Source organism: Sorex fumeus, unplaced genomic scaffold (genome assembly GCF_029834395.1).
Source record: "Sorex fumeus unplaced genomic scaffold, SorFum_2.1 ptg000047l, whole genome shotgun sequence".
Classification (NCBI taxonomy): domain Eukaryota; kingdom Metazoa; phylum Chordata; class Mammalia; order Eulipotyphla; family Soricidae; genus Sorex; species Sorex fumeus.
The window spans coordinates 48,051,787-48,079,741 of NW_026606104.1; the positions used below are offsets into that span (position 1 = coordinate 48,051,787).

Sequence of the window (27,955 nt, forward strand, 5' to 3'; positions counted from 1 at the left end):
CGGCCGGCCCCCGCGCCCCTCCCGGCTGCTCCCGCCGCGCGCTCCCGCAGCCTCCGCCGCCCCAAACTTTTCTCCGGGCGCCCGTCCCCCCGGCGGCCGCCCGCTCCCAGCGCATGGGCGCCCGGCCGCCGGGGCCCGACCCCCGCCATGGCGGCCCGCGCGCCCCCCGCCGCACCTGCGGCCGACGAGCCGGGGGGTCCGGGAGGCCCCCCGCGCAGGAAGAAGTCGCGCTCGGGCGCGTCCGGCCTCCGCCGCGCCTTCAGCTGGCTGCGGGGCAAGCGGCGTAAGAAGAAGGCGGCGGCGGGGGCCGAGGGCAGCGAGCCCGCCGCCCCCCGGGCCAAGAAGGCGGAGGACAAGGCCAGGAAGGCCAAGGGTAAAGGCCGAGGTAAGGCGGCCGGCACCTGGGCCGCGCGCCGGGCGGCGCCGAGGGGGCGGCCGGGGGGAGGCGACCCCCACCGGGCACTGGGGCCGGGGGCGCGGAGAGCCCGGGGCGCAGCCCCAGCACCCCGTTGCGCGGCGACCCCAGCGCTGATCTGCCGGGTCCGGCCTGGCCCCTCCTTCTAGGGACCTCCAGGGAACCCCACCCCACCCACCCCGGCCCACCCCGCCCCGAGGGAGCAGGGACCCCTCGGTTGAGGCAGGACGTGCTGGCAGTCTGGCTCGCAGGACGGCGAGGCACCACCCTTCCCCCTCACCCCCACCTTCCAGACTCACCCAGGTTCTGCCCTCTGCTGAGTCAGGGGCTCAGAAACTTGCCTCCTGGCCTGGAGCCAATGGAAAGGCGAGTGGCCTTTCGCCTCTCTGGGGGTCGCTCTCGGGATGTGGAGGGTCAACCGCACCTGAAAGGTGTTTCAGCCAAATCGGTGGGGCTGGGTTTACAGCCCCACAAAGGGCCCCGTGGCGAACGCAGCCGACTTGAGGTTCTTAGCACCGCTTCTTTTAGCAAAGCGCCCACCTGCAACCCCCACCTGGGCGAAACCGCAGACATCCACCTCGGGGTGGTGAGCTCACCCAGGCGAGCTAATGCCGCTCCCCAACCACTTCTTCCTCTACCACAGGTAGAGTCCTTCTCTCATTCCCCCAGTGTTGGAACCGTGCTTGAGCTGGGGGAAACTGAGGCCCAAGGCGATTGTGCGGGGTGGGGGCGTGTGCTGTACTAACTACAGGTTAATTCGCTGCCTCTGATCTTTGGTCCTGAGGGTGCAGAAAAGCAGCCCAAGGTGAGCGGAGGCTGAACCACCCCTGCCAGCTGTGACGACTTGGGGGGGGGGGGGGCACTTGCTTGCTTGCTTGCTCTTGCCTCCTTGGCCCTTCGTCCCCATTCCCATCTCCCTTTTGGGTGGGAGGGCATGAGCCCCTGCAAAGGCTGGAGCTCCCTGAGGGTGGGAGTCTGCTTTCCTCTGCTCCTGCCATGAGGGAGGACATGGCGGGATCCTGGTGCCCGGCTCGTTCTGCCCTGCCTGTTTTTGCCCTCCTGGTATCCTTTCACTGAGGAGAATTAGAAGGAGCTCTTCACGGGGGCAGGAAGAGGGTGACAAGCCTCTTGTGTGATTGCATCCGGCCTGATCTTCCTTTTGGACAGGGGCCCTCCTTCCCTGGGCCCAGCCACAAATCGACACCAGGGTGCGGGCATGGCGGCCCGGAGGAAGGGTGAGGGTATTTCCAAGGGCCCTGCAGGAGGTGTTGCTGCCGCCCCGTGGGGACTCAGCCCAAAGTCATCCCCATCACTCGCATGAGGGCATGGATCAGAGGTGCGGCAGGATGGATGGCATGGCCAGACTGTCAGGGGGTCCCTGTGCTCTGGCCTGTGTCCCTGGAGACCAGCCTAAGTCGGGGCTGAAAGGTCCCAGCTCGGACACTGGCTGTGGAGTCCTCAGGTCACTGGCCAGGCCTCCCCGTGCTATGTGTTTGGAATCGGATAGCTCTGTGCTTTCCCGGCAGCAGGTCGGAGTGATTTGCACCCTTGTGTGCGGGCAACACCTCCTTGCCCCTGGCTGTTGTTTCCTTTGGTCGGGAGGTGGCCCTAGGTATGACTGGAGGAAGTCCTGCTTCCTTTTGCTCCAACCTCCTATTATTCCAATTGTTTCCTTGTCACCTGCCTGGCCCAACTTCTTTTCTGTTTATTAAGAGAAATAAATCTGATCTCTTTAATCTCCCCTAGTACCTCTGGCCAGGAAGGGGAAGGCCAAAGAAGGCTTAACTCTTTCTGGGAAAATGTTCCATGTGGAGATTGGGAAATGTGGGGACATTCCTGTGAGGTCAGGGGCCTTGGCTGGGAAGGTCATTATCTCTCCTGTACCACTCTCTGAAACGGACACCCAGAGGTGCGGGCTGGTCCTGGATCCCCTCCTCTGACTTCCCTCTGGTCCGGTGGGAAACTGAGTTGGGATTAGAATTCAGAGCAGAATTCAGAGCACCTGTCTTCCAGGACTTCTATGCCTCACAGACGCAGAAATGGAAGGAATATAACGTTGATGGATTATTTTTCTTTTGGTTTTGTTTGGGGGCCACACCCAGTGGTGCTCTGGGCTTACTCCTGACTCTGCACTCAGAGATTACTCCTGGTGGTGCTCAGGGGACCATATGTGGTGTTGGGGATGAACTGCATCCCTGGGTCAGCTGCATGCAAGGCTGGCCTATATTGCTTTGGTCTTATGGATTGTTCTCGAATGTGCCAGGAGCAGCTCTATATTATGATCTCATCTGAGCCCATTTGCACATAAAAAATTAAGACCCAGGGACAGTAAGGGATTGATTTCCTGAAATTTAGTAGTTGAACTCAGATCATCTGCCTCCAAAATTGGCGCTGTTCTTGGGATTCTCTCAGGGACACAGAGCTTCTCCAACCCATTCTTACAGATGGACAGAGAACCCTACAGCAGGAAGGGAACCCTAGTCAGCTCGAGAGGAGAAGGGGCCTTCTCAGAGGTGCCCCTACGGCGAGACATTGCCTTAGGCGGGTCTGCGACTTTTCTATGTCTCCAAGATATGTGGTAGAACTGAGGTGCTCTCATGGTGTTTGTCAGTGCAATCCCCTGAGCCCTCGGGACTGGTGAAAGGAATTGAGTTCGCAGGCTGCAGGACAACATGGCCCTTCTCTCAGGCCATGTGACCCCGCAGGTTGGTAACTCCTTATCTCTGCCACAGGGATAATAAATCCTGGCTTTACAGAGCTGTTTCAAAGATCAAGTCAGATAACAGACCTGCCAGGGCTTTGTGAACTGCAGAGCATGGTCCAGCCGGTGGCTGTTTCTGCTATCCTGACCTTAGGCTGCTCTGGGAAGTCTCTAAGTTTGTCGTAATCCAGGTCTGAAAAACAACTCACCTCAGAAACCCCAGCCCCCATGTGGATTATTATGATTGCCGAGGAATCCACAGAAGTTGGTCAGTTTTGACTGTGTCCAGTATGAGGGAAAAGTGAAAAAACAAACAGGGATCCATATTTTCCAGAAAGATCACCTGGACTGTAGACAAGTGAGTGGGGAGGAAGTGCTTCTGGGACAGATGCCAGAACTCAAGCTCACCTGGGAGAAAACCGGGGTTTGGGGGTTGGGGTGTGTTTCTGGATGAGGCGAGCTGAGAGTGGGGAGCAGAGTGCTGGTTAATTGAAGGGCGAGCATGAAGTTACTGTATGCCAGTCCCTGGGGAGGCGTTTTTATGTTTTCTCATACTGTCCTCACAGCAGCTGGGGAGGTGGACAGTGTTGGCATTTATAGGTAAGAAACTAGGCCTAGATCAATTTAAAGGAAATTGGTCAAGGTCAGTCAACTTTATCCATGTGAAAAAGGCATTTGTATTTATTTTTGGACCATAGCTAGAAGGTGCTTGAGGGTCACTTCTTGTGGTACTTGGGGGGACCGTGCAAGTGCCAGGGATTGAACCTGGGCATCCTCCTATATATAGTATATGTTCCAGTCCGCTCTGCACTCAGGAATAATCTTGGTGGTGCTCAGGGATTGAGCCCAGGTCGGCGACGTGCCAGGCAAACACCCTACCCGCTGTATTATCACTCCCACCCTCTTGGGGGCCACTCGGCTGTGCTTGGGGAACTGTGAGGTGCTGGGGATCCAGCTGGGCCACCTGCATGCAAGGCATGTTGAATTGTCTCTCTGGCCTCAAAGACATTATTTCTTATAGTGTCGAGCACTGGTCAGGGCAATGGGAGCATCTGGGCTAAGAGAGGCAAGTGATGGCCATTGGGCGGCAGTGAGTGAGCCAGTCAGAATTTGTCCCCAAAAAAGAAGAATGTGAGGGTCTATGTGTTTCTGATGCCGGAGAATCTGAGGGCCAACTCTGGGGAAAGGAGTGTGTGGTCCTCCGGGTAGTTTCACAAATAGGATGGGGAAACGCTCCTAAACATGGACACTGACGATTGAGGAGTGGCTCTGCCAAGCTGCCCACCTCAGGGAGAACACTCCGTGGTCGAGATCGGCTCTGTTGCATGTCCTCGGGCAGGCCTTGCCTCACAGTGTGGGCTTTAGTGGTCTCTGAGGCCGCATCTGGGTCTAGAGTCCTAGGGTTCGAGGGAGAGCCAGAGGTACCAGTTGTGAAGGGCTTGGGCATGGGGTGGGAAGAGAACGCCTACCATTGGCCAACGAGGGGGGCAGGATGGGGCCAGAGGACTGGAGGTCTTGGGAAAGGGGATGCGCAGTGGGCACTGTGCCTGATGCCGCCTGTCTGGGGGAAGGGGCTTGTGCAACTCCACAGCAAGGTGAGGACCCCAAGGCGCTTAGCCTCTCTGCGGTCAGGGTGGCCGTGGCCCTCTCCATGCCCAGGACTGCTGCATGTCCCCTCTTTGAGCTGCACCTCCCTTCCCTTTCCTACCTGGTGAGCCTCACCCCTCTAGGCCTGGCTCCTGTGGCACACCCCCTGGGGAGCAGTGCCCCTGGACTCGAGAGTGGGGTGCTGAGATCCGGAGTTGGCAGTGCGTGCTCTCTGGGCACCTGCTTCTATGTGGGTGTTGGCTCCTAAGAGGCCTTAGTCCTGGGACCATTGTCATGGGGGCTGGATTCTCTGGGCTACAGAAGCCAAGTAAATCCTTGGGGGAAGAGTGCGGGTCGCCCTCCACATGCTATGAGAAATAGGCTTTGTCTCCCAGGTCCAGAGGGGAGAGGGCGCTTCCTCATTGATTTCCCAAGTGCTTAGTCAGTATGTGACATTAGGTCATAAATAACTCCTACCACCAGGTACTGTCCTGGGGTTGAAGGAGAAATAAGGCCCCCATCCTCACAAATCTCACAGTTTAACCTGGGAAGAGTAGACACCGAACAAATAATTAAGGGTCAGGAAGTATCAAGGGGGCCTGAGAGATAGTACAACGGGTAGGGCACTTGCCTTGACCCGGGTTTGATCCCCAGCATCCCTTATTGATCCCCAAGCACTGCCAGTAATTCCTGAGTGCCCAGCCAAGAGTAAGCCCTGAGCACAGTCAGGTGTGCCCCAGAAACAAAAAGAAAGAATTTAAGACAAAAGTGGGTGGGAGCACAGTGACCCCATGGGGAGATCAGGGAAGACTTCCCGAGGGGCCAACATGTGGCTGAATCTGATGGTGGGCACGCACCTCGGAGAGGCTGGGCCTTGCTTCATTCTGAGGCTCAGTAAGCAGAGGGCAAGTCTCCAAGTTCAGGAGCTCGGCCATTTGTCTTTTCCCTAGGCCTCCCTGGCACAGGACCTGGCAGTAAGTGGCTTTGGTAATAGGTGGGTAATCTGATATGGACCCCCTAGAGTTGGGGCGTTGGGATCCCAGGCACCCAGAGTTGGTGGCCTGCGATGTCATCCGGAGGCCTCATGGCACAGACAAGTGGGCAGTGAGGCCCAGAGGAGGAAGTGACATGTTCAAGGTCATCCAGCCAGCATGTGGAGGGGGCCAGCAGCCCCACCTGCTGGGCCACCTCAGCTTGCCTGCTCCTTTGTTCAGACTTCAAGTGGAAAATCCCGCCCTGTACTTCTGCTGGCAGCGAAGAGCAGAGCAGGAAGCGGAGGCTGAGGGAGTCTCCATCCCTTGGAGGGGAGAGCCGGAGAGGAGAGCCTCAGGGGCTCCTTCCTGGGAGGCCCCAACCCTCACTGTGACATCCATCCCAGCCGTCTCCTGGGAACCCCCACTCAGGTTGGAGGCCCCCCTCCCAGACTCCCCTCTCTCCTGCTCCTTAAGCAGGGCTGCCAGCCAGGTCTACTTGGGGGGTGCCCCAAACCCTGCCGCTTCAGAAACTCCGACTCTGCTATCCACAGGGTGGGGGCGTCTCCTGGGACCCCCCCTTCCCCATCCCCCAGAGTTGCCTTACCCGCCCATCACCTGCTGGAGGAAACAAGAGAGGCCACTCTGGATGGGCGCAGTGGCGATGCCACCTCCACCTGCCATCTGTGGGCCCCAGGCCACGTCCAGTGTCGTAACTGACTTGGGGGAGGAAGGAAGTAGCAACGGCCCATTTGGGCTGAGGGCTGAAAACTGTTTTGCCATGTAGCACCTGATGGTGCTTCTGTGTTTGGGGGGACCATGTGGTGTTGTGGATAGAACCTGTGGTTCCCTCATGCAAAGTGTGTGCTCCAGCTCTTTGAGACATCTCACTAACTCTTGGGCGAAAACTCCCTACATTGCTTCCCACAGCCCCATTATTATGCTGTAACATGCTACTTTATATTATGTTCTGCGCCCCTTGTTGTTGGAGACCAACTCATCAAAGGCTTCCAGCTCCACTCATAGGACACCTGGCATTGCGCCTCACCTGCGGGTAGGGGGGATGACAACTCAGCTCACACAGGTTTTCTTTCATGAATTCCTATGGTGCCAGCGATCTATCTAAGGCCTCATGTAGAGCACTTTACCACTGAGTTTCATCCCCACTGCTGGTGAAGGGTTTCAACTTGGAATTGGGGGCTGGAGAAGTAGCATAGAGGTTGAAGCACTTGCTTTGCATGCGGCCAACCCTGGTTCAATCCTAGGCATCACTTACAGTCCCCTGAGTACCTCCAGGAGAGACCCCTGAGCACAAAGCCAGGAGTAATCCCTTAGAACATCACTAAGTGTGACCCCAAATCAGTCTTGGAATCCTATGGCAAGTACGTTATTCCTAGGAAGCTTATGGTGGGTTCTGCTCTCGGCAGGGCCTTCGTCTGCTTAGGACACCTCCAGAATTTTCTAAGAGAGTCACAAAGCTCTCAAGCCCATTTTCTTCTTTTTTTTTTCTTTTTGGGTCACACCCAGCGATGCTCAGGGGTTACTCTTGGCTCTGCACTCAGGAATTACTCCTTGCAGTACTCGGGGGACCATATGAGATGCTGGGAATTGAACCCAGGTCGGCCGCATGCAAGGCAAATGCCCTACCTGCTGTATTATCGCTCCGGCCCCTCAAGCCCATTTTCTGTGTTTTGGACTATACCCAGTAGTAGTCAGGGGTTATGCCTGGTGTGACCCAGTAGTACAAGGGAACCAAGTGGTGCCAGGGATTGAAAGTAAACCTCCTGCAAGCAAAGCATACTCTCAGCTCGTTGAACTCTCTCTTCTGTCTTCGGATCCACTCCTGCGGTTCCAGGAGTCTGATCCATTCCCTATGTGACACTACTCCCATCAGACCTGCCCTAGGTTCTTCCATGCTTTGGGAAGTTCGTATTCTTCCTCTGGCACACTGGAGCAGGCATGGAGTAAAAGGATGTATGGGTGCAAAAGTAGCCTGGGCTCTCTGCCTCCACTGTCACTGTCACTCCCCCCACCAGAATGCAAACACCATCTTCTCCATCCATTTCAGTCCAGGCTGCCTGGAATACCTCCTGGGGGTCAGACACTACGCTTAGCCTGGGGGTGCTGAGAGGAGTGACAGAAATGCTGTGGAGATGGGGGTTTGCTTCTGGTTGAAAAGGGACTTACCAGACCAAACTGTGCCTGAGATGCTGAGTTGAGTGCTAGGCTGGGGTTACATAAGAGTGAAGTGCTGGGACACCCTGAGGTGTAATTGGCTCCATATAACAGGGCGGCACCAAGGCCTGTGGGTGTACAGGGACTGAGCTGGGAGACATGGAGGTGTGAAGAAAGCTTTATGGGGGTAGGGAATCTGTTGAGTAGAGTCTTGGTTTTTTTTTTTTTTCCAGTTGTTTTTGGGGCCACACCCAGCAATGTTCAAGGGTTACTCCTGGTTCTGCGCTCAGGAATTACTCCTAGAAGTTCTTTTTTTTTTTTTCTTTTTGGGTCACACCCAGTGATGCTCAGGGGTTACTCCTGACTCTGTACTCAGGAATTACTCCTGGCGGTGCTTGGGGGATCATATGGGATGCTGGGAATCGAACCCGGGTTGCAAGGCAAACGCCCAACCCGCTGTGCTATTGCTCCAGCCCCACTCCTAGAAGTTCTTGAGGGACCATTTGGGATGCCAGGGATCGAACCAGGGCAGTCGTGTGCAAGGTAAGCATCCTACCCACTGTCCTATCTCTCTGGCTCCAGTTGAGCAGAGTCTTGACAAACAAGGAACTTTACAGCAAAACGTGGAAGTGGGTTGAGGCCAGATAGATAGAACAGCAGGTAGGGTTTTTGCCTTGCATACTGTCCACATGAGTTTGATCCCTAAAGCCCCACATGACTCTGTGAGCCTGCCAGGAGTGATCCCTGAGTGCAGAGTTAGGAGTAAGTCTTGAGTAGTGCCATGTACGAATCTCCCTCCCCCCACCCCCTCCGAAACCAAACAAACAGAGAAAGCTTCTGCTCTGCTTATTGAGTTCTCTCTCTCTCTTCCAGTGCCAGGGATTTGGACTTTACTCTTAAGTGTTCTCTCTGCTCCCCATATCACCACTCCCCATTATGGAGGAACTCATTGTTCCATCTGTAGATCAAGGGAAATGGGCTGGTAGATCCTCAGATAACTTTCTTAGTATTGGTGTTTCTGTTTTTATGCCAGGAGCCTCCTCTCTGTGCAAAGCAGAGTCTGGAGCACAGTTAGGTAAACAGTGTAAGCTCAAGGAGTATTTTCTGGATGGATAAGCGAAATACCAGCCTCTCCCCTAACCCCCTAGGATGCCCTCAGACTCTTAGTGAGTGATGGCTTCTGGGAATAGCTTTGATTCTGCCTTTTTGGAGGGAAGAAACAGATATCCTGGGCATAAGAAGAAGTACAGTGTAATGGGCAGCTTGCCCAGGCTACAGAAAGTACAAGCTATATGTGGATTGCAACTCAGGGCTCAGGGCCCTCAGCTACACCATGCTTCCCCAGGTGGAAAGACCCAGCTGGGTGATGGAATCACTGTGTTCCTGGGCAGGTCCTGGGTTTAGGAACTTGTGAACTACGGAGGAGGGGCAGCCTGACAGCCTGGGGACTTTCAGAAGAGGTGATACGTGTCACCTTTTTGTTTTAGAAAATGAAGACTTGTATAAGACATGAATGAATGAGAGCACCCATCTCTGCAGGTGCACACAGACGTTGTTGGTTTCTTACATGTTTACTTATATGCCCGATTACTTAAACACCTCTCAAATGTAGATACAGGCAATTGTGGCCACATCAATATACGAAAGTGCATGCAGCAGCTGATAGACCTGCATGTTCCTCTGAGAACCACCATGCACGCCCACCCCTTCCTCTAGGGATAGGGGAACACATGCAATCACAGTCTTAAGACAAACATAAATCTATACTTAACAGTTACGTGGGCTATTGTTTACGTACAGTGATATTCCACAACTTTGAGACAGTCACACAGGGCTGTGCGCACAAGGATAGAGGTAGTACAGGGGATAGGGCGCTTGCCTTGCATGCAGTCAGCCTAAGTTGGGTCCTCAGCACTGCATAGTTTCCCCTGAGCACAGAGCCAGGACTGGCTCCACACCCCCCCTCCTCCCCCCGAAGAAAAAGCTGCGCACAAGAACACATCCTGACTGGAGAGATAATACAGAGCTCAAGGCAGCTGGTTTTGTCCCCTGTACCACATATCCCCTGCCAGGAGTGATTCCTGGGCACAACAGCAGGGTGTGGTCCAAGCCCCTTCCCCCCCCCCCCCCCCCAGAAAAGGACACATTCCTACATATGCAAGTTGACTCAGTTATATGGATACAGTCACAGGTAAATGAGTACAGAGGAAATCATATGTTTTGTGTCAGGGTACACAGGTATATACATAAGTGCCTCACTACAATCTTCTTCAAGCACACAATTGCAAATTGCAAACGCACAGCTCTGTGCTCCCCTTCCAGGTCATGCAGAGGTGGGTAGTGGAGCCAGTCTGGACTTGAGTACTAGCTCTGCACGGCAGTTTGACTTTGACTTACTCATTGACTTTATGAAGTCTCATTTCCCTATCTGTAAAATGGGGTAATTGTGGATAAAATGAAATCATGCATGGAAGCAGTTAAAACACTGCCTGTTATAAATGGGTACTACCAGACTGGAGCGATAGTACAGCGGGTAAGGTACTTGCCTTGCATGCAGCTCACCTGGGTTTGATCCCCAGCGCCGCATATGGTCCCCTGAGCCTTCCAGGAGTGACCCCTGAGCGCAGAGCTAGGAATAAGCCCTGAGCACCGCCGGGTGTGGTTTCCAAAGCCAAATGCCTACGACTGTTTTGAACACCAACACCAAAAATTCTTAGTGTTGGTGTTCAAAACTACACACACATCCATACATTTTACACGCTGGCGTAGTGACAGGCGATAGATACACAGACACAACACTCAAGGGGTGGTAGGTAGGCGGTGAGTTCTAGCTGCACAGTGCTCCGACCCCGCCTGTCTGGAACCCAGCCCCGTCTTCTGTGGCTGCAAGCGGCAGTTCATCAGAGGCGATCGCTGGGCCGGGAGGGCGAGGACCAGTCCGCCCCACCTGGACCGGCCAGGTCTTTCCCGAAGCGCCCCGGGCGGGGCGGCCCGGCAGGTCTCCCGGGTCCTGGGGGGCGGAGACCACGGGCCGCACGCCAGGCCCCGCCCCCGCCGAGGCCCCGCCCCCCCGCCGGCCATTGGCCGAGGGGCCGGGGGCGTGGCCGAGCCGGGGGCTGGGGGCGTCCGCGGTGGCGGCTCGCGAGCTCCGCCGCCTCCCTCCCGGGGCTGCGGGCCCGGCGGCCGGGAGGGTCGCGCGGCGCTTGGCTCTCGGCGCCCGGCTCCCGCCATGGGCAATTCGCACCACAAGAGGAAGGCCCCCAGCGGCCCCCGGGCCCGCAGCTTCTGGCGGTTCGGGCGGGCGGCGAAGCGGCCGGCAGGTAGGGGCCGGGGTGGGGGCGGGGCCGCGGGGAGGAGGGTCCCCCTGCCGCAGCCGCCGCCGCCGCCGCTGCCGCCCTCTCCCGGGGCCTGGGGGCGCGGGCGAGCGAGCGAGCGGGCGGGCGCCGGGACACGGTCCCAGTCCCCACTCAGGTGAGGACCGGCGGACTCTGCGTCCCGTGCGGCGCACACTCGGACACAGGTCCGCACACACCGAGGCCCACGGGCCACAGGACCCCCTCCGCCCCGCACGCTCAGGTCCGGACACGCGCGCCCTCGGGGGCGCACAGCAGCCCCACGCAAACCGACCCCGCGAGTATACACACGCCCTCCGCAGGCTGGAGCCCCCCGACAGGCTGAAAGTTTGCGGGAGGGAGGGGAGACAAAGGTGGGTGGGGGGAGCAGGAAACCTGCAGCTGGAGGCTGGGGCCGCCTCCATCCCGCGCGGTCGCTCGCAGCCGGGGGACGGGTTTGCTGGGCTCCCGCCCCGCCCCCAGCTGCGCTGTTGCTGCTGCTGCTGCCCGGGGTGGGGGTGGGGGTGGGGGGCTTTCCCCGCCCATGTCCGCGTGGTGGCTGCTGCATCTCCCCCATTCAGTGCAGCCAGCGAGCTGGAACGCTGCCCTTCCTGGCGTGCTGCGGGATCCCTTGTGGGTCACATTCCGGCTTCCAAGGGTGGGGGGAGGATTGGGAGGGGGGACACCCCCAGGGCTGGGGCACGCTTTCCCGATTTCTCCCCGTTGGTGCGGCAGTTCGGGGTATCCAAGGGTGGTGGAGGGTCAGTCGAGGGGGCCTGGTTCCCTTCCTGGTGAATCTAGACATGGCGTGGGGGCCGGGTGTTCAATCCCGGATCTGGATCGGGGTCTCCAACGGAGGTGGGTGCCTGGTGATCCGAGGGAGTGGAAATTCCGCAGAGGCAAGGTGGGGGAATCCACCCATATCTTAACCACGGTGGCCCACATTCCTCGAGGTGCAGAGCTGAGCCTGATGATCTCATCCCTCTGCACAGGGGGTGGTAGAAGGAGCCTGGACTGTGAATTAGGGGGTCTAGTGACCTTGAGCACTTTGCTTTCACTCCTCTGGATTTCCTTGGTTCCTGGGAGAGGGGGGTTGTCTGTGAAGTTAGTGGGGGGTAAGCTTATCTGACTTTGTGGGGCCCTTGCTGCCCTGGCTGAGCATTTGTGGATAGAGACCAGTCTGCTGGTGGGAGCGAGGGCCCAGAGGCTGGAGTGCAGGCTTTGCAAGCTGGATGCCTGGGTTCCTTTCCCAGTACTATATGCTTCCCTGAGCACCTCCAGGAATAACCCCCAAGCACAGAGCCCAGTGTAGCCCTTGAGCACCACCAGGTGTGACCCCCAAAACCAAAAGTAGGTAAATATATAAGAAATTGAGTTCTTGAGGAGTGTGTCCAAGGTCATTTGCTGTGGCGGTTTGAGGAATAGAGTGATAAAGTAGGGAACAGGAGAGCTAGTACAGGGAGGGGTTAAGATGTACGTCTGTCATGTGCCAGAGCTGGTCTGATCCCTGGCACCATATCCCCGCTCCCCAGTAGTGCAGGGTGTAACATTTGGAGGCCTGAATACTGCTGGATGGGTGGTGCTGGTGGTACCCAGGAGCCCCGGCATTCAACTGTCTAGCTGGCTGAGGAAAAGCACAAAGATAAAACGGGCTCTGGAGGACCCGAGTGGTTGTATGGTGGCTACTCTTACCTTGCATGAAGCTGACCCAGGTTCAATCCCCGACATTCCATATGGTTCCCTTAACATCCCTCCGAGAGTGATTCCTTAGTACCGAGCCAGAAATAATTTCTGAGCACCACTGGGTGTGACCCAAACACCAAAAATCTAAAACGGGCCCTGGGAGATGAGTTAAAGGACTGGAGTGCACACCTAGCACGTGCAGGCCCTGCTTATCCCCTCTGGCCGTGGGCCTGGGTAGGCCACGGATTGCTGGGAGTGGCCCTGGGCCCCTGAGCAGTATTTGGGAAATGTGTCCCCACTCCCCTCCCCCCAAAAAAAGTAACAGGAAAGGGTTAATTACAAATTACGTTCAGGGGTTTGGAGAGACCTTTACATGTGGGTGGCCTGGATTTGATTCTCCCGGCCCCATATGGTCCACTGAGCAGTGATCCCTGAGTTTAGAGCCAAGAGTAAGCCCCGGAGCACCACCAGGTGTGGCCCACCCCTGCAAAAAATTTTGAAAAAGTTCAGGAAGTCTGTCTGCGAATTTATCAGAAGCTGGATTGATCAGCCACTCCAAGGCCTTTCAGCGATCCTAAAGCCCAGGCTTGTTCGCCCTATTAGGGCCTGCTCTGAGTGGGGGAGGCTACAACTCTTCATCTGTCCTCATGGTCACTCTAATCTGATAATCTGATGGCTTCCTGTGAACCAACTGTGGGCTCCAACTTGTGACCATTTGTGGTGGGGGAGAGATCTGAGGGCTGTGCTCTTCGGCCTCTTGCCTCTTGGCCCTGACAGATGGGGCCCGGGTCTTCCAGCCACCCTTGAACTCTTCCATTTCCCGCTGCTACACAGGCAACTACCGGGCCTTGGGGTGTTCATAGGAAACGAAGCGATGTGGAGGCAACACAGGCGTAAGTGTGAGGTCTGGGGACTGCGCTAGGCTGTATAGCGAAGGCTTTGGCATGGAGTCAGCCCTTGAAAACCAGGGACGTGGTCTTCATTTGGTCTTTGGCCCAAAAGCAGGGTTGGAATTAGCTCTGAATTGTTGATTTAAGGAGATAGCATGGCCTGGGACACTGTTCAGCTGTGCGTAGAGCCGTCGGCTCAGGCGTGGTGCTGAGATGGGCACGGGGGTCTGAGAGAAGTGTGGGGGTCCTCCTTCATGCTGGAGAGAGGTGGCCGTTGCAGGTACTAACCCTTGCTTTCCTGCGTGGTGAGTAGTCCAACGGCCTCCCTGGCCTCAGCCTCATGTGTCCCCGAAGCAGGCGTGGGTGCGTGGGGCCAGAGAGTGCACCCATGTGGAGAGTCTGAGAGGGTGAGGGGAAAGGCAGCAAAGCGCCCCGGCCCCGGGGAGCCAGTGGAGGGCTTTGAGTCAGGGAGGGGCCCACAGATGTGGTGTGTTAGGAAGATGGCTCCGGGGGGAAGGCAGGTGCAGGCAGGACGGGCCCCACTCCGGAGCAGTGGGAAGGCGGTTGCAGCAATCCAGGGGAGAGGTGATGAGGTGAGCACTGGGGACAGGGTGGCGGTTGTGGGAATGGAGAGGAGTGGCAGCTGCAGGACTCTGCGGAGGAGGTGGCAGAGGTGATAGGACCAGGGATTAATCATCAGATTTTGGAGTAAGGGCCAGAGAGGGCTGTGCTTCAGTTTGCTTGGCTGGGGGATGGGTGTGGAGATGTGGAATATGTGGAATAGCGTACTGGGGCTGGGGAGAGAGGGAACAGCAGGCTGAGCGCATGCAGGAAGTCTGGGCTCCATCCCGACTCCGCATGGGCTTCTGAGCACTGCTAAATGCGGGGGGGGGGGGGGGGGGGGGGAGGGGGGGGAAGTGATGGGGGGCGCAGCAGGAGAGTTTGGGGAAAGAATTCAGCCCAGGAAGCTGGAGCTCAGAGAAGTAAAGTCACTTACTTGAGACCAGCAAGGAGCTGCATGGGGTTTTGTTTTTATTACTTATTTTGATTTTTGGGCCACATATGGCAGAGCTCAGGCCTTGCTCCCGACTTTGCACCCAGGGGTCACTTCTGGTGGGGTTTAGGGACCCGTTTGTGGTGCTGGGGATCAGACCCACATTGGCTGCATTCACAGCAAGTGTCCTACCTACTGGACTATTGCACCGGCCCCCAGCGAAGAGCTGGATGAATCAGGATTCAACCCCAAACCGATCGGAATCCAAAACTCATTCCCTTCACTGCATTAGGGGTTCATGGGTTCCCTCTAATGACCGAGGGACCTACAGGTCTTCTGTGCAAAGACAGCCTGGAATTCTTGGGGGTTTGGACTCTGCAGGGAGCACAAGTGGGGAAAAGCACACGGGCAGGGGTCCAGAACTAAGCACAGAAGCCCTCAAAGACTCAGATGGGGGTGGGGGGAGAGGGGAAACCAAAATTCAAGAAACACTGGCTGGGTCAAGTGGAGAAGGTGTGGGCCGATGGGGAGGCGCCTCTTCTTGCTGGAAAGACATTGTACCGTGGCCTGCAGGCACCCAGCCCTCCCCTCCCTGGGCTGTTTGCATATTTGTCCTGGAAAGGTGTTTGTGTGTTAGGACCCCCCTGTGCCACACCCACACACCTATTACTTCCACATACCCACACTACCTTCCTTTTCCTGTGCATTGTATTGCTGTGTTTACACAGAAGTCAGCCTCTTTCTGGTTGTGTTTAGCCCCATTTTGCAGATGAGAAGACTAAGTTGTTGGTAGAGGGACTGGAGAGACCGACCGTCCAGCGGCCAGAGTGCTTGCCCTGTTCACGGCTGACCAAGTTTGATCCCCGACATCCAGGATGGTCCCCCAAGCACCACCAGGAGTGCAGAGCCAGGAGTGACCCCCTAAGCATTGCCAGATGTGACCCCAAAATTTTGTTCTTGGTAGAGTCAGTTTACCTGCAGTTTTTTTTTTTTTTTTTTTTTTTGGTGGGAAGGGGGTTGATGAAGGTTTTGGCTACACCCAGTAGTGCTTACGGCTTTCTCCTGACTCTGTTCGCAGGGACCACTCCTGATGGGCCTTGGGGGAGGGGGCGTGTCATATGTGATACCAGGGATCAAATTTGAGTCTAGAATGTGCAGGGCAAGCCCCGTAGCCCTGTGCTGTCTCTCCAACCCAGCATTCTCTTCATCCTTCTTCCCCTGCCCTCTGGATCTGGAGTGCCAGGGGATTTTGGTGAGTCCTGTAGCTTGGAGGGGGCTGCTCCTTTAACCCTCCTCTGCGCCACCTGCTCCCCCCGTTTCCTCTGCGATCTTTCCCCTTTTCTGAGGAGAGACTCATAATCAATGGTGCATCCAGACTTACTTGTGGGAACTCTGAGCTCCCACATCAGGGTCTGGCCCAGCCCTCTCAGGCCTAGGGATCTGAGAGAAGTGGAATCTGGAATCCCCTGACTGTCCCAGGCCCTGACCCAGATGGGGGGAGCACTTTCCTCCAAGGGATGATTCAGATGCTTGAGAGCTCTTTAGATTTTTTTTTCCCCAGTACTAGGGATCAAACCTGCAGGCAAAGCAACTGCCTTACCTTTGAGCTCTGTCCCTGGCTGAGGGCTCTCTAGAGAGCCCTTCCATCTCACGGCGGAAGACATCGAGGCCCAGGAAGGGCAGGGCCTGGCTCTGATCACGCTGCAATCCTCAGCACCTGAAGCTCCAGCCTAAGACTCCTGATGCCAAGGGTCATGGGACAACTGGGCTGGGTCCCCAGTTCCCTTTGCTCCCTACCAGGGGGAGCCAAAGTTGCCAGCTAGTGGGGCGGGGGTGTCACTGAAGATGTGGGGAGCAGTTGTGAAGTGTTCCTTGTCAAACCTTAATAATGGTGCTTAATTCCGATTGAGGCTTAAAAGCTCTCTGAAAGTGGGTTGAAGAAGAGGCCAGGGGAAGCCTAGGGAGACTCTGAGCCACCTCTGAGCCTGCCCTTCCTGGCTGTGTGACCTTGGGCATGTCACCACCGTCAGCCAGTGTCTGCACAGGGAGGGGTTTGGTGAGGCCTGTGTTTCTCACTTGGCACTTAGGTGATTGTCCTTGTGTTGGAAGGGGAAGTTGAAGGGCTTGTGAGGGCCTCTTACTGACTCTCAGGCTCTGGAGAGGCAGAGGTTTCCTCTTGTGACCACACTTTGTGTGAAACCTTAGTTTCCTGGCTGTCCCAAATGTTCCCAGGACCTCTGCAGTGGCCTTAGCCCCATTTCATAGATGAGGAGGGGCCAGAGAGATAGCCCAGTGGATAGGGTGTTCACCTTGTATGAAGATGATCCAGGCTCAATCCCCGGCATCACATAAGGATCCCCTGAGCATGGCCAGGAGTGATTCCTGGAGTGATTGCTGAGTGCAGAGCCTGGAGTAACTCCTGAGCATGACCAGGTGTGACTCAGGGAAAAAAAAACAAAAAACCAAAAAAACCCCAACCATTCATTCAAGAAAACTGAGTCTTGTGTCAAAGGCCTGGTACATAAAAGCCTGACTTCTGGCCTTTGTTCCTCACCTGTGCCCTTGGTGGCTGCCTGGCCTCTCTCAGAGGATAACCATGCCTTGAAGGGACAAAGGCAAAGGCCTGGGAAGGTTAAAATTGCACCCTGGTGGAAAGAGATGCGTATATCATTGTTGGTAGCAGAGACTGACCTGGAAACTCATGACGTTTATTAATTATTGTAGCTCGTTCCTCCCGGCACTGCAGGGCTCTCAGGCACCTGTGGGATGGGAGCAGCTCTGCCCTGCTGTGCCCTGCCCCTGGTATTTACCTTAGAACCGGCCCGTTGGCACTGCCCTGCTGGGTGGGGCCTCACACTGAGGGGAGGGAGAGTCCTCAGGGACCCCTATAAAGGTGGGGCACAGAGCTCCCCGCCCTGGGCAGACACTGAGGCTGTAGCCCCTTGACCCTCTCCTCAGAGTTAAAACTCCTCAGCTGTTGGGCTGAGATGGGTTAGCAATCTGGGCATGGCCACTTCCTGACTGGGTGACCTTGAGCAAACCACTTTCCCTTGGGCCTCTCTGCTCATTTGTGCAAAGGGAGTGACACCTACATTTCAGGTTTCCTTAGTGAGACAATAGAAGAGAAAGGGTTTAGAGAACTTTCACCTGGAAGATTTGGTTCTTTTCCCTTAGTCTTGCCTCCGAGTCTAAGACCCGGGTTTGATCCCGGGTACTGCAAATGGCCCTCCGAGCCCCACGAGGACCTGAGCATAGAGTCAGGAGTGGGCCTGAGCACTGCTGGGTGTGGCCCAACAACGCCCCCCAGCCTCCAGCCCCCACCCCGCAACACAACAAATCTTCATACTAACTTCATTAGTCTGTGCCTAAGTTTGCCCACTGTGCTGTGAGGGGTTGAGACCCAAGTCCAGGACATCCTGCCTCCTGGTTGGTGGGCACCACCAGAATTGGGTGGGAGAAAGGTGTGCGGCAGGGGCAGCCGAGAGGGTTCCAGCAGGGCCACCTGGGCAGCTGTGTCCTCCTCCCCCAACATTCCTCTCCTCTGAGTCAGACCTGCCTGGCTTGTGGGCGCGCCGCACCCCCGCCCCTTGCTCTGGAATCGGGCAGGTTGAGGCCTCACCCAAGGAGTTTGTTGCCAAGACAGTGTGGACGCATGCGCACTCTGCATCAGGGACTGTGGCCTTGCGCCCCCCCCCCCCCTTTCTCATTCGCAGGATCAGGAAAGCCCCGGCACGGTGGGGACAGGCACTGCCTTGGTGCATCTGGCAGGGCTCTGTGTGAGTCTGCAGAGGGGCTCATGCAGGGGAGGGCGTGGCCTAGGTGCCAGCCTGTCCCCCTTGTGGGCGTGGTTTCTGAGCGCCCACCTGGGGGGATGGCCCCAGGAGGGCATTTTGGAGGTGCGTGCCTGTCCCTTTGCTGGTGGGCTGGACCGAGCTCATGACCTTCAGGTGCACTTCCTAATGTGGCCTGTGTGTTGGGGGGCGTGGCCGGGTGGGTGAGCTCCCTCTGGCAGGAGGAGAAGAAAGGCTTCCTGCTGAGCCCAGCCCTGGGCTGCACCTGGACTCTCCCTCAGCGTGGCCCTGGGCAAGGTCCTTCCACGCAGGGCCTCAGCTTCCTCGGGAGGCACATGCCTGCCCCCTCTCCCCACCAGGGGCTCCCGTGTCTGGGGACACTCAAGGCCAGGAGACCTCAGGCCCAGGCCAAGCGGTGCTGGGTTGGGGGAGGGGTGTTACCCGGCAACCAGATGTTATCAAGTGTGAGAGCCTTGAGTCTGCCGGGAATTCACAGATGTGGCTCTGACCACCCCCCCTCCCCCTCCCGTGTTAGCAACTAGCGAGCTCAGGCCTTAGTTTCCCTGGCGGAGAAGCCGGATGTCGTGGAGGAGTGGGTCCTACCCGGTTAAAAGCTACAGCTTTTTTTGTTGTTTTTGGTTTGGGGGCCTTATCAGGCCATGCTTAAGGACTGCTCGCCAGCACGGTGCTGAGGGGTCCCTGGGGGAACCATGCAGTGCTGGGGATGCTTGTGCCTGCAAAGCTTGCTCTCCAGCCCATTCCATGTGCTCCGACCCCCTGAGCCTTCTCTGGCCCCCAGAGGCTCCAGTTTTTCAGCCAGAGCCTGGGAAATCACCTGACTGAGCGCTGCAGGTCCGTAACCATGTCGGGGCGATTCTTGAGTTGCTGCTGTGAGATCCATGAGGGCAGGAACTGCTTTCCACCGCCCTGACTGGGCCTGGCCCGAATGAATCCCCTGCAAGCGCTTGTCTCCTGCTCGGGGTGGGGCTAATGAGAACCATGGGTGGGTCGAATCCAAGAGAGGACTGTGCGTGGGGATGAGGGGGTGCTTGAGGTTCAGAGGGGTGGTCAGGATCGTAATGCCGCCTCCCACATCTGTGGCACGGGGATGGGAGGACCTACTTCTGAGCTCCGTTTGCATTTATTTATTTATTCCTTGGGCTTCCCAGGCACTGCTCAGAGACCACTCCCAGTGACACTGCCAGCCAGGCCAGATGGTTTAGTGCTCAGGCTCTGCCACGCGGGACTGCCGCAGGCCCAGTGGTGCCAGAGCTTCCCTCTGCCAGAGATGGGGGCCTCCAGGGCCACCCCGGCCATGCTCAGGGGACCAGGTGGTGCCAGGATTTGAACTTGGGCCCTGGAGCACATAAGGCAGGTGCCATTGGCCGCTGCCAGCAGGCCTGCTGCTTTGGTTTCTGCGAGTTCTGGACAGACTATCTGGCTCCGCCGAAGGTTGTTCTTAGTTCTAAGCAAGGAGGGGCAGCAAATGCAGAAGGAGCTGTGACCATCCAGAATTTATACACCCCTCGACTGCAGAGAGCGATGGGGTCACCTCTCAATAGTCGGAGCCCCGCTCTCCCGCACCCTCAGCTGCTGTTTGGGGATCGCCTTTGACACTGTCCTTACCCAGAGAGCTCCTGGGCTGTTTCAAACAACCCTCCCAGGGCCAGGGGCCCCTGCAGACCTCGCTCCTGCCTTCCTCTCATCTCCACCCTGCACTTCCTGCACATTCCCTTCCGGCCACACCAACCAGCTTTCTTCGTTCTGGGAGATTCACTTTACTTCTGTCTAGATGGTTCTGAACCCAGTCCTTGCCTTGGCTGGCCCTTCATTTAGTTTTCACTGTGTATCCTTTTCTTTGTTTTTTTTTTGGGGGGGGGGTTGAGGGAGGTGAAACCAGTAGTGCTCATCACCTACTCCCAGCTCAGTGCTCCAGGAGTCACTGTGGTGGTGCCAGGGAGCAAGCCTGGGCCTCCTGCACACAACCTATGTGCTCCAGCCTGCTGAGCTGCCTCTCGAACCCCTTTTCTTTGACCCCCCCCCAGAAGGACCCCCTTCTGGTCACAGCCCCTCAGTGTTCACCTCTAAACCCATACTGTCAGTTTGCCTCTTTCATGTCTATCAAATATTGATTTAGGTGCTTGGAATGTTCTGGTGAACCAGACAGTTCCATTCCCTTGCTGCAGCCCCTGGCCCTAGCTTAGCAAATACTTGCCCATGGGCTAAGTGGGTTTTGCAGCCTTCTCAGGAGGGAGAGGGGCCTTGTTGGCCTTGTTTGCATATGAGGCCATGACTCCTGCCTCTGGAGCTGGGTTTGATCCCTCCAACCACCTCTCCCCCCCCCAACTCTCTCAGTGCTGTCACCTCCAGCCTGACTCCAGCCAGTTCTGTGTGTTCTCCCTGCCCCGAGTCGGAGTGGCAGAGCGTGCCCCATGGGGAGAAGGCTGGAGGAGGAGGCCTGCTGTGTGACCTCCTGGAGTTCATGAGTGTCTCTGGGCTGCTGACCCTCACCAGAGGGAAGCAAAGCCTTTGGGATGAGGGGCTGAAGAAAGTTGTTAAATACCTTCCCCTGGACTCCCAGAGTCTCCCCTGCCCTTTCCTTGGGCCAGCCCCCCACCCCTCCAGGGACCTCTGCCAATGGCCTCTGTGTCCCTGCAGCATCCTGGGCTTCCCCAGGGAATCACCCTCATCAGGACTTGGGGGCTGGGCACCAGGCCAAGTGTGGTGGCTCCCCACCTGCCATCTGGCGACAGAGCCCTCCACCTCCCTGCTGGCTCTTGACTATTTCCTCGAGGACCTGGGGTGCAGGCCAGTGGTCTGCTCCAGGAATGGAGTCACATCGGCCCTGGGCACTCACGCAGCAGGCCTCAGTGTCCCCTCTTCCTGCCCCGGGGAGGGGGCGGGTCTTGGGGTGATGGGCAGAGGCCTGGCAGTGCTGCTGGGCTGCCGCCTCCCGGTGCTCCCTGGACTCTCTAAGAAGGGTGAGTGGGTGGGTGTGGCAGGGGAGAGAGGAGCATCCCAGTTCCTCTGTTTGCTGTGTGTGTGGGAATCTCCAACCCCCCCCACCCCGCCCCACCTTTGTCCAGCTGTTCTGTCACCTTTGTCTGAATCCGTGCCTTTTGGCCACGTGGACCCGGGTGCTGACCTTGAAGCCGGCTGCCTTCCCAAGACTGCACGGGCTAGGCTGGCCTTGCAGGGAGGAATGTGGGAGCAGAGCAGTATGGGGGGGAAGCAGCGAGCCCTAGAATTTGGGGGGCCTGGTTCCAATCTCGCCACGAGACCTGGATTTGGTGGAATTTGGAAGGAGGCAGACTCCCTTCTTTCTCCTGGGAATGGAGTTTCCTCCCTCTGCCACAGGGATAGCCTGGGGGACAGCCTGGGGGCCACTCAGGAGGCCAGAGGGTTCTCTGTTGGAGTGTGTGCCAGGGGCCCCTCTGGGAACCCAAGTTCCATCCTGCCCCCCTCGGACCCATCTGCCCGTGGACCTTAGCCCAGGGCCTTCCGGCATGGAGATGGGGTCCCTGACTTGGAAAGCAGGGGGTTGGGATCTAGGATCTCTGACCTTGGCAGCTCCCCAAGGACCCCTGTGGAGCTCCCCTGTTGCAAAGGGGGTGTTTGAGGGGGACCCCATGCTGGGCCTGGGGAGTGGCCTTACAGGGCTTGTTTTGTGTCCGCACACTAGGCTGCCAGCGCCACGTGACCCTCCAGAGCTTTTGCTTATGTTGTTGGTTCCGTGTACAGGGGGGTTGGGGCCGCAGAGCGCTGACGCAGCCCCCCATTCCCGGGATTAGGTGACCAGCTCTCCCAGGGGCAGGGCCTGTAACTGGATCCTCTGTAATGGATCTCCGGCTCCTCAGCACCTGGGGCTGGGGCCTGGCGGCTGAGAGGGGCATACCCGGGCCTGCTCCCACCCCAGATCCCTCCTCTCCCCGCCTGCCCATCCTTCCGCCAGGGGACAGCCACATGGGTGAGTAGCAGACCCAACTGGCCTTGAACTGGTTTTTGTTTTCCCTCCCGGCCAGCCCCCACTTCTGGGTGTCTGGGTATGACCCTGCCCTCCCCGCCCCTCCTTGGTGTCCTCTGTGGTGTCTTCCTAGAGTGCGGACCAAGGGGGCTGTACGTGAAAAGCTAATTCTGGCGCTGGTCGGAGACCAGAGAAATGGCCTGCTGGGGGGGGGGGGGGTGGTGGAGGGAAGCGAGGGGTGTGGGGCGTGGAGGGACATGTAGATAGCCAGTTGTATGTTGTATGTTATGGGTGCTGTTTGTGTTTGTACAGATGGGACGGGGCGGGGGGCTGCTGTATGTGTGTACTGTTTAGACAGTTTCCCCTCGGGCGCTGCCTGTGCAAACTGCAGTCTGCCCTGGTGCACAGCCCGAAGCTCCTGGGTGTCATGTGCACGTCACGGGCCCATGTGATCCAGGCCTTTGGCGTGTGTCAGCAGATAAACCAGCATGTGGGTCTGGTTTGTATCTGTCATGGGGCCCCACTGCAGTGAGCGCGTGCCCCAGAAGTGTTGGGGGTGGGCACTGTGCAGCTGGAGATGGGGTGCCCGGGCATCCCTAGAGTCGCCTTCTTACTTCTCTTCCTCCTCTGTCCCACCAGGCTCCGCCAAGACTGAGAACGACAAACGTCTAGGTGGGGGACCAGGCCAGGGGCCAGGGGCCGTGGGCGAAGATCTCCCGGACAATGTCTTCTTCCCCCGCGGGCGGCCGCCACATCTGGAGGAACTGCACACGCAGGCCCAGGAGGGGCTCCGCTCCCTGCAGTACCAAGGTAGCTCCCCACTCCCGCTCCGCACCCCTCTCGCGCCCCGTGGCGGGGTTCCCTCCAACCCTGTTTCCTGGTGTCTTCTAGAAAAACAGAAACTCAACAAGGGTGGCTGGGACCATGGAGACACGCAGAGCATCCAGGTGAGCCCTGCCCCAGCTGGGTTCGTTTTTTCCCTTCTCCTCCCTGCCTGCCCTCTGGAAGCTTTGTCTCTGCATCTTCTGGGCCTCCGGCTCCCCTTAGGCGAGATCCCCGGGAGGGCCAGCGTAGGCCCTCCATGTGGGGCCACAGGAGAACCTGGAGTCAGCTCCAGGCCGCTCCCTTCCCGCCTTTGGGCCTGCTCTGATCTTGTCTTCCCTGACAGTCTTCCCAGACCGGGCCCGATGAAGACAGCATCTCCTTCTGCAGCCAGTCCACGTCCTACACGACCGAGAGCTCCACGGCCGAGGACGCGCTCTCCATCCGCTCGGAGATGATCCAGCGCAAAGGTTTCTGCTCCCCAGCCAGGCTTCACGGGGGGCGGGGGGGGGGGTTGTGAGGAGTGGGGTGCACAGCAGCTGCAGGGGACCTTCTTCCTTCCAGAGACTCTGAGATCCAGGGCTCGTGGGAACGCGGTACCCTGTGTCCTCAGGAGATTCCTGACTCGGCCCATCTGCAGGGCAGGGCAGGATGGTCCAGGGTGCATCTGGGCTGGGCACTGCTGCCTGGGTTGAGTGACCTGGTGCCGGCCCTTCCTAGCGGCTCTAGGAACGGGGATGTGTCCTTCACTGGGCTGAAGAGAAGGAGGCAGCATGCTGACCTGTGCATAATAAGTGTCCACCAGTGGAAACAATTGTGTGCCTAGTACAGCCTCACAGCTTCTAGCGGTGCCTAGGCCTCCTGGCCTCGGAGACGGTGTCAGGAGAGCTCAGGGAGAGGCTGCCTGGGGGCTGGTCAGCAGAGTCAGCACAGGTCAGCGTGTCTGATGCTGCCTCTCCCCTGCTGTGGCCCGCAGGCTCCACCTTCCGGCCTCATGACTCCTTCCCCAAGTCGGGCCGACCAGGGCGCAGGCGGCAGAAGCGGCGGAGCACGGTGCTGGGTCTGCCGCAGCACGAGCAGAAGGAGCTGGGTGAGCCTGGGCTTCCCCGGGGAGGGGGCTTGGGTGCTGGGAACCCTGGCCAGGCCTGTCCGCTGACCCCCACATCCTCTCTGTCCCTTCCAGGCCTCCGGCGTGAGCGTGAGGTCCCTGCCTCCCCCCGGCCTCCTGGCCCTCGGGATGCTGTCCGGATCCCCACGGTGGATGGCCGCCCAGCAGACCCAGCGGCAGGGCCGGCCTCTGGGGTGCGGGTGTCCCTGCAGGCCCTGGAGGCCCAGTCGGACACTGAGGCCCTGGTGCAACGCCACATCGACCGTGTCTACCGGGACGACACCCTCGTGGGCTGCTCCTCGGGAGCGCGGCCCCCTCCACTGCTGCGGCCCATGTCCCTGGCCGTGCCTGGGATGACGGGAGGGGCCGGCCCCGCCGAGCCCCTGAGCCCGGCCATGTCCATCTCCCCTCAGGCCACTTACCTGTCCAAGCTCATCCCACACGCGGTGCTGCCGCCCACCGTGGACGTGGTGGCCCTGGACCGCCGCAGTGTCCGCACGCTGAGCCGCCACAGCCTGCTCACGGCCAGCCCGGCCTCCGTCCACTCTCTGGGCCGCTTCTCCTCGGCGTCCAGCCCGTGGCCCCGCAGCCGCCACCCCTCCTCCTCCAGCGACACCTGGAGCCACTCGCAGTCCTCGGAGACCATCGTGTCCGACGGCTCCACGCTCTCCTCCCAGGGCGGCTCCGAGGGCCGGCCCGAGGGCTCCGTGGCCAGCACCAGCACGGCGGCCCCTGGCCAGGGCGGCAGCGGGCGCGGCTCCCCCAGCGGGGGCAGCACCGCCGGCGCCTCGGACGCGGGCAGCAGCCGCAGCACTGGGCAGCTGTCGGGGCGCAGCGTGTCCCTGCGCAAGCTGAAGCGCGCCCCGCCCCCGCCGCGCCGGACCTACTCGCTGCACCAGCGGGGCTCAGCGGCCCCCGACGGGCCCCTGGGTTTGCCGCCCAAGCCCGAGCGGAAGCTGCCCCCGCAGCTGCCCCGGCCCCCGCCCACTGGGGAGGCGGACGGGATGGGGCCAGCGCCCTGTCCCTCCAGCGCTGCCGGCACTTGGGGGCCTGGCTCGTCTCCAAGCGCGTCCCGGCGCCCCCCACGCTCCCCAGAACGGACACTTTCACCCTCCAGCGGCTACTCGAGCCAAAGTGGGACCCCGACGCTCCCCCCGAAGGGCCTAGCGGGAGCGCCCGCTTCTCCAGGCAGGGCACAGCCCCCTAAACCTGAGCGGGTCACTTCCCTTCGCTCGCCTGGGGCCTCCGTCTCCTCCTCCCTCACGTCCCTGTGTTCCTCCTCCTCGGACCCGGCCCCCGCTGACCGTTCTGGCCTGCAGATGTCAGCGGCCCTGGGGGACAGGTTTGTCATTCCCCCTCATCCCAAGGTGGCTGCCCCCTTCTCCCCACCTCCCTCCAAGTCCAAGAGCCCCAAGCAAGCGGACCCTGCCCCAGCTGTCCCCACGGTGCCGACTGGGTCGGTGTCTGCCGCTGATACCAGTCCCGAGGCTGCCCCCACTGCCCAGACCTCCCTGGCCCCTCCGGAGTCCCCTGCTGCTGCTGCCAAAGAGCAGTCCCCACCCCCGTCCCCGCCTCCCTCCTACCATCCCCCTCCACCTCCTGCTAAGAAGCCAGAGGTGGTTGTGGCAGCCCCCGAGTCGACAGAGGAGCCCCCCCATGACCCCAGCTGGCCCCCGCCCCCACCCCCTGCCCCAGAGGAGCAGGATCTATCCATGGCCGACTTCCCCCCGCCCGAGGAGGCCTTCTTTGTGGCCGGCTCTCCGGCGGCTCCTGTCTCTCCCCCAACCCAGCCCCCCAACCCCCCAGGCCCTCCACCCGCACCCCCACCTGCCAGTTCTGCCACAGGGCCTGGGCCAGCAAGTGGCAGCAAAGGCAATGGGGTGCCCAAGGAAGACGCTGGCGGAGCACCCTTGGTCACGCCCTCGCTCCTGCAGATGGTGCGTCTGCGCTCTGTAGGGGCTCCCACGGGGGCTCCCACCCCAGCACCAGGGCCCTCGGCCCCCCAGAAGCCACTACGAAGGGCCCTGTCTGGCCGGGCCAGCCCGGTGACAGCCCCCTCCTCGGGGCTCCACGCGGCCGTCCGACTCAAGGCCTCCAGCTTGGCTGCCAGTGAGCGACCTGGAAGCGCCCAGTCCAACGGACCCCCTGAGGCAGAGCCCCAGAGGCCACAGTCCCCGGCCTCCATGGCCAGCTTCATCTTCTCAAAGGGCACGAAGAAGCTACAGCTAGAGCGACCCGTGTCCCCCGAGGCCCAGGCTGACCTCCAGCGGAATCTGGTGGCCGAGCTGCGGAGTATCTCAGAGCCGCGGCCTCCCCAGGCCACAAAGAAGTCACCGAAAGCTGCACCCCCCGTGGCCCGTAAACCCTCTGTGGGAGTCCCCACGCCTACCAATGGGCTCCCTCCCGCCGAAGACAGGACTAAGGAAGAGAACGGAGGTGTCCCGCTGCTGGGGGGCCCAGAAGAGCAGAAGCTGGGCCCTCTTGGTTCAGGTACAGAGGCTGGGGGCGGGGGGACCCAGCCCTGAGTGCCATAGTGGTTGCCAAAGGTTTAGTCTTGGGGAGTCATCTGCAGTGCCGGTGGGCCAGGGGGGTTGGAGCTAAATCCAGGCCACCTGCCTGAAAACCTCGCCTTGCGGCCCTGGGAGCTGTCTCCCTGCATAGAACTCTGAGGCTTTTCTGAGCTTGCTGGACAGGGGTGGGGGTCTACCTCTCTCAAGGGGTGCGCTGCTTCTTAGACCATGGAATGGGGCCCAGGGGCTCATGCATACAAGGCCTGTGTCTTGCCACTGACTCATCTCCAGACCGGGAACGCGGTCCTAGGGACTGTCAATGCCAACTCACCCTCTTCCTCTGTGGCATGGTATGCCACCAGCGGGTCTGGGACTTGTCCATCAAGCTAGCCTGGTGCTGCTGGCTTGGTTAGTGAATGGAGAGATGAGGAAAGGGGAGTAGGAATGTGTCTTGGGGGTCTTAGTGGGCTGATGAGCTGGCACCCCCGGTTTTCAGTGCATATTTTTTTTACCCCCATAGACCCACAGAAAGAGGTCTGACCACCAGGCCCCCTCTGGCACTGCTGACCCATGCCAGGATTACAATCTCAGGGACCTGAGCAGCTCCAAGGATGAGAGGATGTGGCAGGTGCTGAACCCTAGAGAAGATGCCTGCAGCCTTAGCCTCCACGGCCTTCGACTTGTGTGCAAGCCCGGTGTGGACCCGCTCCTCCAAGTTCATCCAGCTCTCATGCCTTTCCCAGGAATGGAGCCACTCACTCGGCAGCTGCCACATCCATCTTGGCCTTGGTCTCTTCTCAGAGAGGCTGGTGGAGTGGGTGGCTGCGCCCCCTGCTGACCACCAGGCCACAGAGTTGGTAGCAGAACATCTCACTCCCCCCCCCCCCCCCCCCCCCCCCCCCCCCGTGTTCAAAAATCATGCACATACTGTATGTAGTCCAGAATCAGAATCAAAGCACTTTTGAAAAGCGGCTGCATGTCCATCCTCCAGGGCCTGGAAGCCACATTCCAA

The 27,955-nt window shown here is 59.0% G+C and overlaps 1 protein-coding gene across 3 annotated transcripts; it reads left to right on the forward strand.

The window, feature by feature from the left end:
* On the forward strand, nt 1–27,828 carry NHSL3 (NHS like 3). 3 transcript variants are annotated; one of them, XM_056123433.1, is made up of 7 exons: nt 1–385; nt 23,143–23,313; nt 23,395–23,450; nt 23,672–23,795; nt 24,302–24,415; nt 24,509–26,923; nt 27,464–27,828. In XM_056123433.1, exons 1-7 carry the CDS (start codon nt 148–150, stop codon nt 27,481–27,483), a joined length of 3,138 nt encoding a protein of 1,045 aa, XP_055979408.1. In that variant the 5' UTR covers nt 1–147; the 3' UTR covers nt 27,484–27,828. The 3 variants fall into 3 exon arrangements, with proteins under 3 accessions (XP_055979408.1, XP_055979409.1, XP_055979410.1); XM_056123434.1 differs by lacking the exon at nt 1–385 and adding an exon at nt 10,975–11,169; XM_056123435.1 differs by lacking the exon at nt 1–385 and adding an exon at nt 22,474–22,506.
* The last annotated feature ends 127 nt before the right edge of the window (nt 27,829–27,955 follow it).

What these genes read in the sequence shown, in the direction of transcription:
- NHSL3 (XM_056123433.1), top strand. Translation starts at nt 148, where the DNA reads ATGGCGGCCCGCGCGCCCCCCGCCGCACCTGCGGCCGACGAGCCGGGG. An exon ending in CCGCTCCCTGCAGTACCAAG is followed by an intron (nt 23,314 to 23,394) that starts GTAGCTCCCCAC and finishes GGTGTCTTCTAG; the next exon opens with AAAAACAGAAACTCAACAAG. An exon ending in GCACGAGCAGAAGGAGCTGG is followed by an intron (nt 24,416 to 24,508) that starts GTGAGCCTGGGC and finishes TGTCCCTTCCAG; the next exon opens with GCCTCCGGCGTGAGCGTGAG.